The 16,846-nt window shown below is 39.5% G+C and overlaps 2 protein-coding genes across 16 annotated transcripts in view; one reads left to right on the forward strand and one right to left on the reverse strand.

Moving 5' to 3' along the window:
* Positions 1–5,141, reverse strand: part of LOC112148756 (cyclin-G2) — a 6,329-nt gene extending 1,188 nt beyond the window's left edge. Inside the window, exons 1-7 of one of the 2 annotated variants that reach the window (XM_024276085.2) lie at positions 4,952–5,136; positions 4,531–4,654; positions 4,296–4,433; positions 1,640–1,890; positions 1,450–1,528; positions 1,283–1,378; positions 984–1,186 (exon numbers count right to left, since the gene is read on the reverse strand). In XM_024276085.2, coding sequence (XP_024131853.1) covers positions 984–1,186; positions 1,283–1,378; positions 1,450–1,528; positions 1,640–1,890; positions 4,296–4,433; positions 4,531–4,653 — 890 coding nt within the window. In that variant the 5' untranslated portion in view covers position 4,654; positions 4,952–5,136. Of the gene's footprint in view, positions 1–983; positions 1,227–1,282; positions 1,379–1,449; positions 1,529–1,639; positions 1,891–4,295; positions 4,434–4,530; positions 4,655–4,951 lie in introns of both variants that reach the window. The other variant, XM_036213781.1, reaches the window with a different exon arrangement.
* Positions 5,142–5,323: 182 nt separating this feature from the next.
* Positions 5,324–16,846, forward strand: part of LOC112148753 (coiled-coil domain-containing protein 158) — a 37,455-nt gene continuing 25,932 nt past the window's right edge. For 8 of the 14 annotated variants that reach the window (XR_004948495.1, XR_004948496.1, XM_036213774.1 and 5 more), the window contains exons 1-14: positions 5,324–5,547; positions 5,616–5,673; positions 6,446–6,576; positions 6,779–6,930; positions 8,083–8,198; positions 8,274–8,526; positions 8,599–8,645; positions 10,728–10,838; positions 10,918–10,999; positions 11,449–11,568; positions 12,704–12,880; positions 13,005–13,196; positions 13,292–13,409; positions 16,320–16,454. Coding sequence is in view for 12 of the 14 variants with exons in the window: in XM_036213774.1 (XP_036069667.1) it covers positions 5,445–5,547; positions 5,616–5,673; positions 6,446–6,576; positions 6,779–6,930; positions 8,083–8,198; positions 8,274–8,526; positions 8,599–8,645; positions 10,728–10,838; positions 10,918–10,999; positions 11,449–11,568; positions 12,704–12,880; positions 13,005–13,196; positions 13,292–13,409; positions 16,320–16,454 (1,795 nt within the window). In the remaining 2 variants the exon portion in view is untranslated. Of the gene's footprint in view, positions 5,548–5,615; positions 5,674–6,151; positions 6,301–6,443; positions 6,577–6,656; positions 6,712–6,778; positions 6,931–8,082; positions 8,199–8,273; positions 8,527–8,598; positions 8,646–10,727; positions 10,839–10,917; positions 11,000–11,448; positions 11,569–12,703; positions 12,881–13,004; positions 13,197–13,291; positions 13,410–16,319; positions 16,455–16,846 lie in introns of those variants that run through there. The other 6 variants (XM_036213779.1, XM_036213775.1, XM_036213771.1 and 3 more) reach the window with 6 other exon arrangements.

The following is a 16,846-nucleotide window of genomic DNA, read 5'->3' on the forward strand; positions in this document are numbered from 1 at the left end:
AGGGATGTTCTACTGAGACGCTGGCGAGCACATCGCTGTGTCTGAGTTCACCAGATCATTCAGTCAGGGTAAGGTTTGTGACCTATCCAGGGTGTGCCACGCCCCCAAAGAGTAACAGGGACAGTCTCCGCCCACCCTGAAGCCCCAGCAAGTTAAAAAAAAATGGATGGAAGTTCAAGACAAAAATCCTTGCATCGAGCGGCCATTTTGGATTTTTTTTTAGCGCCGGGAATAAATTTAAAAAATTAACTAAATCACAAATCTGAAAAAAATTGATCCCAATTCATTTTGATATATATTTTCTAAGTTACACTATTTGCAAGCCACTTTTTATCTACAAATTATAATATGAAATTACACACAAAATTGTACGTGTAGAAAATTTATTTGTAACCATTTATGGATCTAAAAATCTCGTTGTTGTGGAAAATTCATGTCAGTCTACATCCTAAAATAAAATAATGATCGGTTTTCTCTTTGGATTTCTCATAGCAGACAGCTCTGTTTGGCTCCACCCCTCTTAGCAGGTGCACTGCTGCTGCATTACAGCTGTCAGATTGATTTTTTTCATTCTCCACCTTATTTATTAAAAAAAAAAGATTGCTTTTGTTCAAAAACTCTAATTAAATGCCATATTATCTCTGTAGTTTAATAAAATCTCAATTACAGAATATAAAAAAAGTTTAAGTTTATTTTAGACAGTTTTATTATGCTGATCTCACCACTGCACAGCAGGATGTCTGAGGACGTTAATACATATTCAAGAATTTATTATCTTCCATTAATCTGGCACGAGTCAACATTCTAATTTTTTCCCACCCACTGATCCAGTCAGTTGCGGTGCTCCACTGATGCACCAACCTGATGCCCAAATCACAGCGCAGGACCTCAGATCGCGTCTGCACATCGACTCAACTCAAAAATAAAATCCTGGTTTAACCCAAACTGTTTATCGTTCAGCACTGAAGAAGCAGAGACTGAACCTTTCATTCTGGTCCCAGCTGATCTCAGGAATGGTGGGCAGAGCGGGAACACTGAAGTGACCGCTCTGAAGGCCCTGTGCGGTTCTCCGGGACACAATCCACACCAGCTTCCTGTTGTCGGGTTTGCTGCATTGGCTGGAGTGGTACGCGCTCATGCACTCGGCCACGAGCTCCTTCCAGCCGAGCAGCTCGGCGTCGCTGATCTGAGAAGACGACAGGAAACAGACAAACGCCTCAGCGAAACTGCAAGAAACAGAAAACCGGAATTTAGCCCCAAAAAGGGAAATGAGAAAACCTACTTTCAGATGCCTCTGAAACTGTTGGACAATCTTCATCACCGAGAGCGACTGAAGGCCGTCGTCCTGAGCGATGAGCGACAGCGCCAACACGGACGGCTGTGAGGAAGGAGCGGTATGTTAGCTCCCAGACGGGCGGCGACGGCAGCGAAGCTGAGAACAAGTCTTACTTTTGCTTTAGAGAAAACAAGCCGGCATAAACAGGCTTTAAGCTGGGCTTCCAGTCTCCCAAAGCTTGGGATCTCCTCCCTTCAAATATACAGGGGAACTTTACGTGATCCGCCGCACAGACCTCATAAAGAACAACCTGTGACCAGCTCAAAGTGGATCAAACAGCAGCGGGACGGAGACGACGCTTACCTTCCGGCAGACTGAGTGCTGATGGCGGCGTGGTAGAGTTGCAGGAAGGTCAAAGCCGTCACCGCTTTGGGGTCCAAGCACAGTTTCTCTGAGATGATCTTCTCCATGCGGCTCAGGTCTGACACCGTGAACTTGCTCTGGCTGATGCGGATGAGTTCGTGGGTCGGCGACACGTCGGCCTCCTCCTCCATCATTTTGGCGGCCATGTGGAGACAGCAGACCCCGATGCAGGGGACGTGTTTGCGCTGCACCTGTCACAAAAAACAGCCACAAAAATCATCCAATCACCGTCTCGCAGATTTGTTTAGTGCAATTTTGCCATTTTTTTTAACACTGCATTATGTTCTGCATTCTGATTGGATGTTGACCTTGTCAATCAATGTCCTTAGTGCCATGTCTCCTGTACAGAATATGTTCAGATTGACACTTTCATCCAGATCAGATCTTTGTTTTCATTTTGTAATCCTTGACTTATTGCTCTTAAATGTCATTATGCAATGTATGACTAGAAATGCTTTGTATTCTATTCTAAAAGTGAATAACTTCACCACAGACATTTTGCACTTTAGCCCTATAATGCCAAAGGTATTATATTTGAGTTTGTCAGCCCTCCACATGAACAGTGTGATATTTTTTCCCGAAAAACCCGATGTGTACCATCAGAACCCGATGTGTACCATCAGAACCCGATGTGTACCATCAGATACATGCAGTGTACAGATAATCCAACAGGGGGCAGTAATTCACTCATTAGAGGGCCTTCAAGTGACACTAAAAGGCTGCATTGGCGTGTGCAGTTTTTGAAGAGCTTTGCTAAATGTGAAAAGGTTTGAGTTAGAAAAACATTATAATTTGTTCTGAAACATAAAAAGGAACAGTTACTGGGTTGATACAGTGTGAAAATTTAAAAACTGTTTCAGTAAAATCCTGTTGAATATTGTGTATCAATTTTGATACAGCAGAGATTTAAAGTAATGTTGCCCTAAATCATTCAACTATGGCTTTATTGTATTCCATGCAAGAAATATAGATTTTCTTTTTATTTAAATTATAACTTGGCATATTTGGAGTAAAAACTGGATGTGTAACTTCTCATATCATGATGATCGAGGACTAGTTTGTTCGTTGTTTATGGTAACTTCCTTACACATACAGGAGGTTCATGGGAGGTGTTGACCTTCTGGATATGCCATCTCCACTGACAAGTTCAACTGCAGAAGATGCTACATTTACATTTGGTGACACACTGTCGATGGCAATAATCAATGCATGGATTTGCTACAGAGGAGAGCTGAAAACGTTCAGTAAAGGTCAAAAAGTATGGCCTGAGCAGGAACAGAAATTATTTTCAAGAATACCATCATGCAAAAAAAAAAAAATTAAGGCTGAGAAACGTGTAAGAACTAAAATGTAAGGTTTTCCAGACATCCACCCAGACAATTCCATTTGTAGATTTTTCAGTGTTCCATTATGGTGGCACTTTTTGTGTTTCAAATGACACATTTCTTGTACTGTATTTGTTTGGTTTTCGCGATATTTTTTTGTTACGTCCTGCTGCTGCTGTGCTGCACCTTTTCAACATGCCCTTCTGCTCACCAGGCAGGTGGGGCAAAATTTCATTTAATTTGGAAATCACCAGCCAAGGAGGCCCAAAGTGCTGTACACAAGAAAGGCAGAGTACAGTTAAAAAAGCGTTGAAGATATAAGAACATACAAACAAATATTACAATCGATTATCTTAATTAGAAATTGCCAGGTACTTAAGACAGAGAAGGCCTCACCAAAGCAGGCAGGGGCAGAGCAGCAGGCTGAGGAGCTGGTTGGGTTTTAGTTGGTTTCGGTCTCTTTAATCCTCAGCAGTCTTACACTGCTGGGTTTTGTTATTTTAGTTGGAGTTGGACCTTAATACTCTTAGTTTGAGGGTTTTGTTTATTTGTTTTCTTTTGGTAGTTTGGTTAGGTAGCGATTAGCGGGGATCTACTGACTCTGACGGTCGACATGGCTGGATCAGCAGTCTCCCCAAGATTCCAATTCCCTTTGTTTTTTTCTTTTTCTTTGAACCAGAACACTAATTATTTCACTTTGTTCTTTCATTTCAGGACACAGGATTTCCTTTATTTAATAAACTGTGTTCCTTTTATTCTTCTTGGTGTTTTTCTTATTGTCCCCTTTTGAATTTTCCCCCCTTGACCCGAGACAGGTTTACCCAAAGGGGACATAACATTTTTGTTAGTCTAGAAAAAAACTTGTTTGAGCTGTGTGACCTGCTGTATCAAATATGATACAAATTGAAACTCACATATGAAAAATTATATTTTTGTTTGTTCAGCTGGACCAACAAGGACTACAAGTTCAAAGGATTGGAATTTTCTGTCAATTATTTCATGGTTCAGGCAGGGTCAGGAAAGCTTGGGTCAAAATCATTTTAAAGGCCAAAAATGTTCATTGACTAAAAACATGTCAGATAGATGTCTCTGACAGTCCAGATCTGTCATGTTTTTCACAAACGTATGGAAAAAATTAGTTCTGAGTCCCTCTGAAGTGATCATTCCTCCCTAAATAATTACACCTAAACTCTATCAGAAGTGACACAGTGATGGGTTTCAGATTAAAACCATAAAGGCACACAGCATTATCCTACAAGAAGATGTGTTACCTTCATTAAGGTGAGGAATCTGTCAAGCAAATTGACAGCTTGAACGAAGGTGTGAATGCTGTAGCCAAAGAAAGTGGTCAGACCCCAGAGTTCCTCCACCCGGCTGTCTCTGCACTTTGCAGACACCCCGCTGGAGTTCTTTGGAGGGAAAAAAGACACAAAAATGTTTGCTATTGCAACAAATCGATTTTTGTAAATGTAGAAAAGCGGGAAAACGTGAAACAAAGTAGGTCACCTCTGTAGGGGTGGACTCCATCAGCTTCAGGCCCATCTCTCTGGGAAGAAAGCTGTCCTCTTTGGCACAACATACCTTCAGCTTCTTCAGGAGCAAATTGTCAATACCAGGAGGATCCCTCATCCTGGAGAGGTCACAAAACCAAACAAATATCACCCAAAAACTCCTATAGGCCGAGCAGATGAGCCCACATGAACGTTTGAGTCAAAGCCACGCCCACCTGGAGTTACCAGCTGACATCAGAACCATCAAAAATAAAATAAAACCAGTAACAAACTAACGTGTGCGGAAACATGCAAGAATAAATATGAAAAACAGAACAAATACAAACATTTTGCACATTAATAAACATGCTAAATTCACCGAAGCTTAATTTATGTCCGCTAGTTAGCATGCTAATATCCGGTTCTCTCGCGCTCACCTCGCTGAGACGCTGCCGTCGTGAAAAACGCCCGAGCCGCCTCAGAAAGCCTTCAAACATCATTTAATCATGTTTACAGCGACGTGTTTACAAAAACAAACAAACAAACAAAACAAGACATTCAGATGGGCTAACGGGGGGCGACACCCCGAGGAATCGAAAGCACACACCCCCACGCTCTAAACTATACTACCCATCATGCATTGCTTTGGGCGGGACGCATTAGCGTCACAGGAGTCTCCGTGATTTTGGCGTACTTTTTCAAACTCTGAGCTGAAGCGGTGTCACTTTCACAGACGAGTAACTATTTAGCCAAACTTTTGAACACATTTGCTTTGTTGAAAAAACATCCGAAATGTGGAATTCTGACGAAGCAAGGAGTTAGCACGGGTTTCTAAAGCTAAGAGCGGATGTTGTTTCCATGGTGATGGATCTGTTAGCTAGCCTCGTTCGCTAAATCCGGGTTGCTCGCGCGTGTTTCCGGTTTCTTGTTATGTTTAAAGTAGAAATGTCATCCGGAGATCATGATTTAGAATTCGCCGATGATATTTCTTTTTCTGAACTTCATCCGAAAGAGGCAGCGCGAGCTGAAGCTGGTAAGCTAGGAAACAGCATCAAGTTTTCACCATGATGCTTTGCTAACTTGAAGAGTTCTTTCCCATAGAAACTCGAAGTGCATCTCTGGATCTGGGACTCAACTGTCTGACACTGGACGAACTCAGGTAATAACAACTTCTTATTCTTTAGGCAATGGAAAAAATAATTTTCAGCACATGTTGTTTTATTATTAGATAGTTATTTATGAAAAGTATATAAATCCAATACTTTTTAATTGAGAAAGAAATACAACAATATAGCATGAATCATATCAATTACGCTGTCATTTGTCAACATAAACAGCTCAGAGCACAGCAGTAAAAGAATAACATTTCACATGAAAATATCACTGAAAACAAATATGCAGATTTATTATTTTGGTCCGACAACTGTCTTCAAATAAGTCACAGACTTATGGTCATTTAAATTATTTAAAATAAATATTCCACATAAATTCTTCATTTTTAAATCCAGCAAAGTCTGGAGGCACTTTAAAAATACATTTATTTATATAGAGTGGTGCAAATATTAATATTAAACTCTGCTCTGTTTGTTTTCTCCTTGTAGACCAAATCTAACAATTTGGAAATTTATTTTTTGCAGCAACTTCTATTTTAAAAAAAGGCCTATCCAGGCTCATACTGCATATTCCACAGTCAGTGTGGACGTATAACAAAGTGAACATGTTTGGAAGGCTAAACAAACTGACAAAACTGGGTCAGCAGATGCTCCAAAGTGCAGGTGGCCTTCAGGTTAGCTCAGAAACACTGAATTGATTTCCAGCACTAACCAGCGTTCAAGCTTCAATCCAATGCAGTTTACAAGACTCTGTCTTTCAGATGGTAGAAGAACAGACATAATGCATGTTGAAAGCTGCAAAAAGTTGTGTTTTTGTAGTGAGGAGCTTGACAAACGCATAAAGGAAACACAGAGGCTCCAGGAAGAGATGGAAATGGAAACCAGGGAAGCCTTGGAGAAGTTTGGCTGCACGTCCAGGAGCGGCTTGTCTGCACAGACGCTCCGCCATGGTTAGTTGTAGTTATGTTATCATCGAACAAGTCTTCTGATCATAGTAAAGACAAAATACTGTCCATGAGTTCTGTTACAGCCAGAAAAATCAAAGTAGCTCAAGTAACATTTGCAGTAGAAACAGTTTGGTAAAGGTTAGTGCTTTTCGCACCAACCTTTATCATGGAAACAATATATTTTTAAAGCTTTTTGCTCTCCTAGCAGATGACTCATCTGAAGGTTCAGGCGTTCCTTCAGCCCACCAGCAGCCTCTGACTCATCCTTCACACCAGGAGGGTGTCCTCAAGGAGGGATGCTCCTTCGGAATGGATGAAGTGGACGAGAATCTTCAACAATTATCTGCTTTAAACAAGGTTCATACTTTTTTTTGTTATAAAAAAGAAAGAATGCCATAGAATTAAAATGGTGTTGTATATCCTGCAGTTGCTGAACCACCCTCACTGACTGAGTGGTTGCTTCATGCCCCGCCCCCCTGTCTTTGCCATCATGGTCATGTGACGAAATTATGAAAACTATGGAGTGGTTGTTGTGCCGCCATATCTAAAGAGATTTGTGCTGCAAATACAAGTTGTTTTTAGCTTTTAGCTCCATTTTGAAAACAAAAAAAAATTGTGAAAGCAAAAAAAACATTTTTTTAAATAAAAAATATATTTTTAAAGCAAAAAAGGTTTTTTAAAATCAAACATAATTTTTAACAGCAAAAAAGGTTTTTGAAAGCAAAAATATTTTTTGAAAGCACAAAAAAGTTTTGGAAATAAAAAAAAAAATTTAAAGAAAAAAAATGTCAAAAGAAAAATGAAAACAAATATTTTATATGATCATTTGTAAATTATTAAGTTTTATTCTTAACACTTTTCGTTTTGTTTGTAATTTAGACACATTTTTGATCTCAGAACTGTGAGTTTTGCTTGCAATGTGGCAGCACAATTATCACTCCATAGGAAACTAAATACTTTTTAGGGATAGCCGCTTTTATGTTGGTTTTATCTCCATAGCAACCATTTTATTTTTAGTTGTCTGGGGCTGACTAACAGATTTATGTCATTTTTAGAAGAATCATTAAATGTACATTTTTGAGTTTTCTTAGCAACTCAGGTTTTGTTTTTGTAAACCACGGCCACATTCCTAATATGGTCATGCCGTATGTCATATCGTTTCATTGAGCTTGTGCCAAATATTCATGTATTACATTTTCCGGTAGAAAATGTGCGAGCGACAGAGGAACGCCATTTTTATGAGCTCGCCACGCAAACATAGTTTAAAATCTACTAAAAAGCAAAATCTTTTCCCAAGTAGCTTCCTACTGATGCTTGAGGAGTTGGGAGGCGATAGATCAAAATCCCTAAGAGGAGTTTCAATCTGTAGACGATAATAAAGGTGATTTTCTTGGAATATTCAAGGTCTCTGTTTGAGGTCAAAGGTCAATGAATCTGTAGTTGTGGTGTGGTTGCTTTGGGCTGTCATAGTTGCATTGATGGTTTGTTGAATTCTGTCTTTTCCTACAGTTTGCTTTTTCACCTGAAGTGGAAAAAGAGAGAAAAAGTCCTCAGAGAGAAATGATGAAGTTGCAGGAAAAACTTCATGAAGCTCAGATAGAAAATGACTTCCTGTCTGACCTGAGGTGAGCACGAATCGGTTTTCTTTCCTCAATCAGGTTTGTGGAGTTACTTCAGATGAAAGCTTTTGTCCTTTTTAGACTGAAGGATTCGAGGAAACATGTTGATCAGATGGAAACGATGCTGCAGATGCTGGAAGAAGTTCAGAGCATCAAAAGATCTGCTGACAGGGAGCTCCAGCAGAGCGAAGAGGAGGCCACGCCTCTTCACAGGAAGGTAGAGGCGCTGGAGCGAACGATGAAGGAGGTGTGTGAAAGTCTGTGGGAGGAACCCAACAGAACCCAACAGAACCTGAGGGAGGATGGCACAGACAGACTGGAGGACGGACTCCCAGTGAGTGTTTGTTCCTCAGCTTCAGTAGAACCAGATCAAAGGAGTTCAGTCTTCTATGTTCTTGTTTCACAGAAAAAACCTGAGAGTGAAGTTCAGAGAGGACTCCACAAACGAGAACGGTACAGGATCATTCTGCTCAGTTCTGTCATTAGTCAAATGTCAAAGCAACAAACCACATCTTTACACAAAAAGATCTGATCTTCAGCACTAATTTCTTGTAAAAAATGCACAAATACTAAAACACAAAAGCAGCAAAATTATAACACACAAAAGCTCATCCAGCTTTAAAGTCCCCCTTTGAACATTTTTTAAATTTTAAAAAGCGTTCCCAGTAGTGTTTTAATTATGTTTATGAAATTTGCAACCAAAATCTCACAAACCAAATGTCTTAAAAAGTCATTTTTCATGTTGATCTGAAGCCTCTCCTCTGAGGGGGCGGGGCTTTTGGTGCTCCGCCCCTGACCCCCCCCCCTGTTTGATTATGATAGCTCTGTGTCTCACTGCTACATAAAAACATCCATGAATCTGGGTAATGTCCAGCCGGATGGTTCTGATCCGAGGAAGTGAAGATCTTCATGGACAGAACTTCCTCCAAAATCCTGATTCTTTCTCCTTCCAGTTCACCAAAGACTCTTTTAGCTAATTCTCCAATGTTTATTGACTGTGATCAATACATTCAATCATTGGTTTCTCAGAGTTCTTGATAAAATAATCAAAGCTAACATCAAAATGCTCTTTCATTGATTTACAATCCTTTCCAACTGCGGTCAAATGAGCCGCCGTTCACATTTCCGTGGTCACATCAAGAAGCTCCGTGGAGTCTGGTGGAGATTTTCCAGCGTTCTCAGTCCTGCTACCGTAAGTATTGGATGAAACTCACACCAAAAATCCAGTGATGCTGATTTGACCACAGAAATGTGAACGGCGGCTCATTTGACTGCAGTCAATGTGAAGATACCATCTTCTCTTCTCCAGAACCTGAACTAGACACTAGGAACAGATGAGGGTTTAGTGCATGTGCAGCAGAGCTGTTGAGGAAAGAAGATCATTCATTCAAACAGAGTCTGTCCAAGACACTTTGATTGATTTAAAAGGAGAAATACTCAGAAATGTAAAATGATTTCTTATTACATTTGTTCTCTTTCAGAAGAAAAATGGCACAAATACATGTTAAAAACTCTAAAAACATCAGAGGGGGACTTTAAACTTGGACTTTTTCATAAATAAACTATTGGAAAATATCCTCCTGACGACCAACAACATAAATCAACGCATTCTCACTCCCAATTCGGCGTGTGGAAGTATGGTTTGGGCCCCTCCTACTTTTGGACGTGCTGGCTGTTCCCTTTACATCAGGGGTCCCCAGCCTCCGGGCTGTGGACCAGTACTGGTCTGAGGGTCGCTTGGTTCCGGGCTACAGGCAGTAATCATGGGTCCCCAACCCTCGGAATGCAGACTGGGCCGGGAGAGGGTACCGGTACCCTAACCTGGTACTGGTTCCGGATCCAGAGGTTTGGGGACCCTTGATTTAACGGGAACAGCCAGCAAGTTGGGGAAACCCAAAACGTCAAAAGTGACATGGAGGGGTCCCGAACCACACGGGTAAATATGAGGAGTTGGGAATGAAATTACAGCTGAAAATCTCCTGACTGGAGAAACCACTTTGGGAATCTCCACAGGATATTTGGGGTTCTTCCAGGTGGGAATTGTAGTTTTAGTGGAATTTTGATTGGACTACATAAATTAAAGGATGTTAAGTATTTACTTAGTTTCATTTATGGGAGGAATTTGATTAAAAAATCTAACTAATTAATCGCAACCTGAAAAAAAAAATGATTGCGATTTTCTTTTCTTTTTTTTTTTTTTTAAAGTTACTGTATTTGCCAACTGCTTTTTATCTGCAAATAATCCCAACATGAAATCACACACAACTGTCCATTTAGAACATTAACTTTAAACCAATTCTAAGTTTTAGTTCACTGATTCCTTTGGTTGTTTTCTGCAGACTTTCTTCTGTTGGTGACGTCTCACTCGTCTCACCTCACGAGGTTTTTGTTTCCTTGTTAGCGTCTCCTCTAGTCGTCTTTCATGCTGCCTGAAACTTAAAGCAAATCTAAGAATCCACAGTGACTCATTCAAAAAAAGATGAACTTTATTTCCAGCTTTATGAGGAAACTTTGTGTAAAAATCCACACTTCCAGGATTCCAGAGCTGATTTCCAGTCTTGGCCAGGAGGTGGCGCTGCTGACCCACAGACTGAGCTCCTCAAAGGACAGCAGCCTTCGTCTGTCCATCAGGATGGAGCAGCTGAAGTGAGTGGAGCTCTGATTTTACTGATTTATTGGTCTTCTTCAACAGCGTGTGCTGTGAAAAATGTGATTTATTGAGCAGGAAACTGGCCGAGCGGCAGACATCTCTGCACAGACGGCAGGTGAGGGACCTGGAGGCGGCGCTGTCCTTCTTCAGAGAGAAGGTGAATAAAAACATGTTTGGTATCAAATGTTTCTGCAGCTCCAGAGAAGTGAAACAAAGTGACTGGAGGAAATTTATAATGTCAAAAACTATAACCAGGACTTATAATAATAATAAGGCAAAAATCCCTAAAATCTTAAAAATGATGTTTAAATAAATTTTAAAAAATCTGTCGATGGGTTAAGAAAAATGGTTTTACCGAGAATTCTTATTCTAAGAATAAAGTTCTAGTCACTTAGTCATGTTTTGTTCTTGATAAGTGTATTTTTTTGTTTTTTTAAAGATGATCTTTCTAGGATGTTCTGAGGTTTAACTCTTTGTAACTCTCGCTCAGCTGAAGTCCTTTCTGAATGAACATCCACTAAAACTGAAGCTCTTCCTGCTTTCCCTCCAAATGTAAATGATCTGTCTCCACAGAGAGTCGTTTGATTATCATTTGCCTCGTTTCAGGTTTGTTTTCTGGAGCAGCGACTGTCGGAGACTCGACTTCAGCGGTTGGGCTCTCAGACGGAAAGGACAGGAACTCTACAGTCTCTGGAAGGTCTGCAGGCTCAGCTCGGACGGCTGAAGGTCAGCGTGGCGTAAGAACATCCGAGACGTTTGCACCGAATGTTCAGATGATTCCTGAAGTCAAAGGCAGAATGTGCAGAAACGCTGATGAAGCAAGAGAGGGTTGGTGCTTTTTAACCCTTTAACACCTGAGGCGTCGCCGCTTAAACACAAAATCTTTAACGGGCTGGAACTTTTCACACGATGATTCTGAAGGAGAAAAGCGGCATGCTTCACTGAAACAAGTCTGTGTTTGACAGCGTCACATACAGATAAAAGTTAAAACCACCGTTGGACTAAGATTTGCTCAAAACTTTACTGAAAAATAAACATTTTGATCAGAGTCTGAAAACTGACCAGAGCTGATCTGATTCAACAACACAGAAAGAGAACCACATGCTTCAACGGAGGCATCTGATTGGTCAGTTTATAACTTGACTTACTTGTGATACAGAAAAAATATCTTAAAAATATGTGAAGGATAAAAAATGTGTTAAGAAGAAGGTATCAGAGCAAGAATGAGAATTCTGACAAGTAAAATGACTGAGAAATAAGCGTCTGTTTCTCAATAGAAGTCGATGGGACTTTGGCCTTTTTGTAACCAGTGGGTACTTCCTGTTTGGAACACGAGAAGGGGGGAGGGGTCGATCAGTCCAGTTCTTTATACAGTCAATGTGTAGTCAAGTGGTAGGGGTGTGGCCTACCAACAAGCTCCCTCCTGATTGGTGGATGTAGTTACCATAGAAACAATGACTCTGACACCGTCTGGCTCCAACATGTTGTTGACTGAATTGATTTGGTCGCAGCTGGAAGTTCTCTTCGGGTGACATCACACTCACTCGTTTCAGTTCTCAGATACAGTCAGTGCTTCAGTTAAAACTGTTTTGAACTCTTTGTTTCCTGAGACCAAAGAGTTTGGAAAACACAGATTTTGTGTTTGGTTGATCATCTGAACTCCAGAGCAGCTCCTCCGACATGTTTGTTTTCTGCCTCAGATTCAGGTTGGAGAATCTTCTTTGGTTGAGTGGAACCTTTCCTGAAGTGTTTTACCTACTTTCATCTTTTGGAACTTTTGCAGCAAAGTTTGTCTTTTGATCGTCAGCTTCCTGCACTTCTTTGCACGTTCTCAACCAGCGATGCCTCTGGTTTTTTTCAGCTGCAGACGCTTGAGTTCCAGGTCTGGAAGGAGCAGCTGGAGGTCACCAGGAAGCAGGAGGAGAAAACCTCCCTGCAGCTCCGACTGGAGCAGAGGAGCCGGGAGGCCAATCGATCCCAGGAGCTCCTGCAGAAGAAATACCAGGAACTTCAGGTTCTTCTGCAGGAAACCCAGCAGGTGATCCACCACAGACAGACACTGGGTTGCTATTTTTCCCATCATGCCCTTTCCTCTAGTTCTGCTCTGGAGACGATCACCTGAGAACCACCTGCATCTCCGGGTTTGTGTTCTGTTCTGACAGCATCTTTCCGGTCAGACTCTGCAGGCCGAGCGAGAAGCTCTGAGGCTGGAAGACGAGAAGAAAAGCAGGAATGATCTGAAGCTCCAGATGGAGACGGCAGAGCACAGCCACAGCGTGGAGAAGCTCCAGCAGGAAAACAGCCTCTTCACCAAACAGCTGCAGCAGCAGAAGCTGCAGATCCAGCAGCTCAGGGTCAAGACACCAGTTTCATTTCCTCTGCTGTCGATCTGCTCCTCCTCACCTCCTCCAACCTCCGTCTGAGTTTCTGCCGCCCTTCGTCTGATCAGGTGGAGCTGCTGCAGCAGAAGTCCGAGCTGGCAGCCGCAGAGCGGGAAAGCAGACGACTGCAGAGTCAGAGAACGCAGGAGGAAACTCTGGAGCAGCTGCAGCTGCAGAGCCGCACCAGTGAGTCGAGTCGATCGTCCCGAACCGAAGACCTTCAACGCTCCAGACTTTAACGGAGTCGATACTGAACAACAATCCAAAGCAGAGTTTGGAGGGAAAATATAAATGAGGAGTTAAAGAGAAAATGAAAATGTTTAAATGTAAAATTCAACTAAACAGAATCTGTTTAACAGGATTAAATTGTAGTTTTATGATAAAGTTTTAGGGCCGCCATAAAAAAAGAAAAATAAACAGATAAATAAAAATTAAGTCATGAAATAATAAAAATATTAATTTTGGAAAGGAATAAAGCCTGAAAATGATGAAAATAAGTTACATATGAGAAAAAATTTAAATTTTATAACAGTAAAGTTGTAAAATTACAATAACTAGTTAGTATTTTACAAAAATAAATATTAAATTATAAGAAAAAGTCAAAATGTTGCCAAAATAAAAGTTGTAATATTATTCAAAACAAAATTAAAAATTTGGAAGTAGCAAAGTTAAGAGAAAAAAGTCAAAGTTGTGTAAAAATAAATTTGCTAAATTAAAATTTTACCAAATAAAATTTTAAAATTGTAAGAAAAAATGTAAAAATATACTAAAATAAGGCGGTAAATAATAAAGTTTTTATAAAATAAATAAAAGAAAAACATAAAATTATGAGAGAAAAGTGATTTTTTTCACATTTTAATTTGTCAAATTATGAAAACTCCAAATTTGACTAAAGTTGTACAATTTTAAAAATAAAGTAACAAGTTTTACAAAATAAGAAAAAGATACAATTTTACAAACCGGGAGGGAGGGTCTAAGGGCAGGGATAACCAGTTTTTGTAGTCTGTTTAGTTTTTAAACAATTGTTTATATTTTGAAGCCCAATGAGGCAAATCTCTTTGTGATTTTGGGCTATATAAATAAAATTGAATTGAATTGAATTGAATTACAAGAAAAAATTCAAAAAATTATGAAAACAAAGTAAAAATATTTTGAAAACAAAGTTATAAAAAAATGAAACATTTTAAAAGAATAAAATCATAGTATTAAAGTTGCAAAATTTTGATAAAGTTGAAATTTTACAAGAATAAAATTGAACAATTTTGAGAAATAAGTCAATTTTACTAGATAAAAATGTCACAGATCAGGAGTCAGAGACCCAAATGCAGGAACCAAACAGAGGCTCAGGTTCGCAAGAAAATGAAACTTTAATAACAAAAAAATCCCCTCAGAGGGAAAACTAAAGGAGCTTCAGAAATAAGTAAACTAGAAAGCCCAAGAGCACAGGGGCAAACATAGAAGACGAACCAACACTGAGGGAAGCCTAAAATAGGGAGCAGAATGACAAGGTGAGTGTAGACAGGTGAGTCACCAGCTGATCAGAAAAGGTGAAACCAAACCAAACACACAGAACATAACAGTAAGATGACCAGTTGTAAGAAAAAGTACAATTCTAAAAAAAAAGAACATTATGAGAATAAAATAATAAGTTCATGCTTCAAAAAGTCGTATTCTAAAAGAATCATAACCAGCAGCAAAGACGCATGTGGATGTGAGGAAATTTGGAAAAAGTCAAAAATAAAATGTTACATTTAAAAGATTAACTTTCGTTACAGAAAGTAACTGAATGGACATCACGCTGATCAGAGGTAGAGCGGTCGGCCTCTAATCAAAAGGTTTGATTCCCGCCTTGCTGCTCATGTGTCGAAGAGTCTTAGCAAGACGCTGAACCACACTTTGACCCTGGTGGTTGTAGGATGGAGCCATCAGTGTGTGGATGACACTAAAAAGGACTTTTTCATCTTTTAAGAACGTAGTAAAGCTTTAGGGCGGGACACCGATAATAATTTTACAGAAATGATTAGATTCACAAGCGCCTGGTGTGATTCGATCCCGATTTTTTTTTTTTGATTCTTTTGATCATTTTAATTCAATTTTGAGTTTACACATTTAAAAAAATACATTAATAACCTACGATATGATTTGAATATATTTATATTAATCTGATCCAGTTCACATACTGTCAAATATTTCTTAAAAGAGTTTGGAAAATTCATATAAAGATTTAGTCAGAAATGTATGTTCACGTCAACTGAGCGTTGGCATTACCCAACCTATGGGAAACTCCTCTAAATGTTAGCTAGCGCACTTCATCTTTATGAGCTAAATCGATTTATATATTTATGAATTGATTATTGATCTATTAAGCTTAAATCGATTCAAATCCATTCATGAATTTTATATTTTTTTGTGAACGATCAGCAGAGAGACGATCCGCTCCTCCATAAAACTCTAGAAATCGAACCTTCTGGATCTGATAAGTAAACCCTCTCTTCAGCTGTGAATGTGAAGTAGGGCTGCCACAAACGATTATTTTAATAATCGACTAATCTCGATTATTTTTTTACGATTAGTCGACTAATCAGGTCACGAGCAAAGTGGATGTAAAGCACACATCTCAGCCATCATTAGCTTTAAACTAACTAAAAGCTAGATATATAGCATTACCTCCAATAATGTGAATGCTGTAAGCTAAATTTGGCTGCTGAAAATGCTGAAATTGATAGCTAAAAAAAACTGAATGTGATAGCTGAAATCGCTGAAGTTAATTGCTGAAAACGCTGAAGCTGATAGCCAGCTAAAATACTAGTTAAATGCCAAATTAGCCTAAAAAAATTAAAAAAGCCTAAGTTAGCCAAAACATCTAGCATGTAGCTGAAATATTAGCTAAACTCTAAAATAGTGTAAAAAACCTTAATAAATGCCAAAATAATCCAAAAAACTATCAGAATACCATAATCACTTTCAACTTTACTACACTCTGTCTCCATATAATATAAAGTAACGACTAATCGACTATTTTAATAGTCAATTAGTCGTCGATTAGTCGACTAATCGTTGCAGCCCTAATGTGAAGCATCTGTTCGTTGGTTTCAGAGGAGCTTCACAGCTGGAAGAAGGACGAGCACGCACGCGTGGTGCTGCAGCTCCAGAGTCAGCTGAGGAGCGCCCGAGAGGAGCTGGAAAAGACTCGACACAACCTGAAGACTCTGGAAGGAGCGGAGCGTCAAGGTTTGATCGGACTTAACCAGGGCAGCCACCATCAGTCGACTAATCGACGACTAATCGACTATTAAAATAGTCGACAACTTATTTAATAGTCGAGTAGTCGTTACTTTATAATATATGGAGTCAGAGTGTAAGAAAGTTGAGCGTTACTATAGTGTGACTGTTCAGTAAACATTCACACTATAGTGATTCTCCTTTCCGTACGTTTTTCAGCACATAAAATCTCAATCACACTTTCAGAGATTTCAGTAATCTTGATATCAAAACATTCAGCTCGTTCAGGACATTACTGATTGTATATTTAAATGTATTTATAGACTATGTTTTCATCCTTAATAGTAATTTTAATTCAATTCAATTTTTCAATTCAATTTTATTTATATAGCCCAAAATCA

This window comes from Oryzias melastigma, linkage group LG9 (assembly GCF_002922805.2).
Source record: "Oryzias melastigma strain HK-1 linkage group LG9, ASM292280v2, whole genome shotgun sequence".
NCBI lineage: Eukaryota > Metazoa > Chordata > Actinopteri > Beloniformes > Adrianichthyidae > Oryzias > Oryzias melastigma.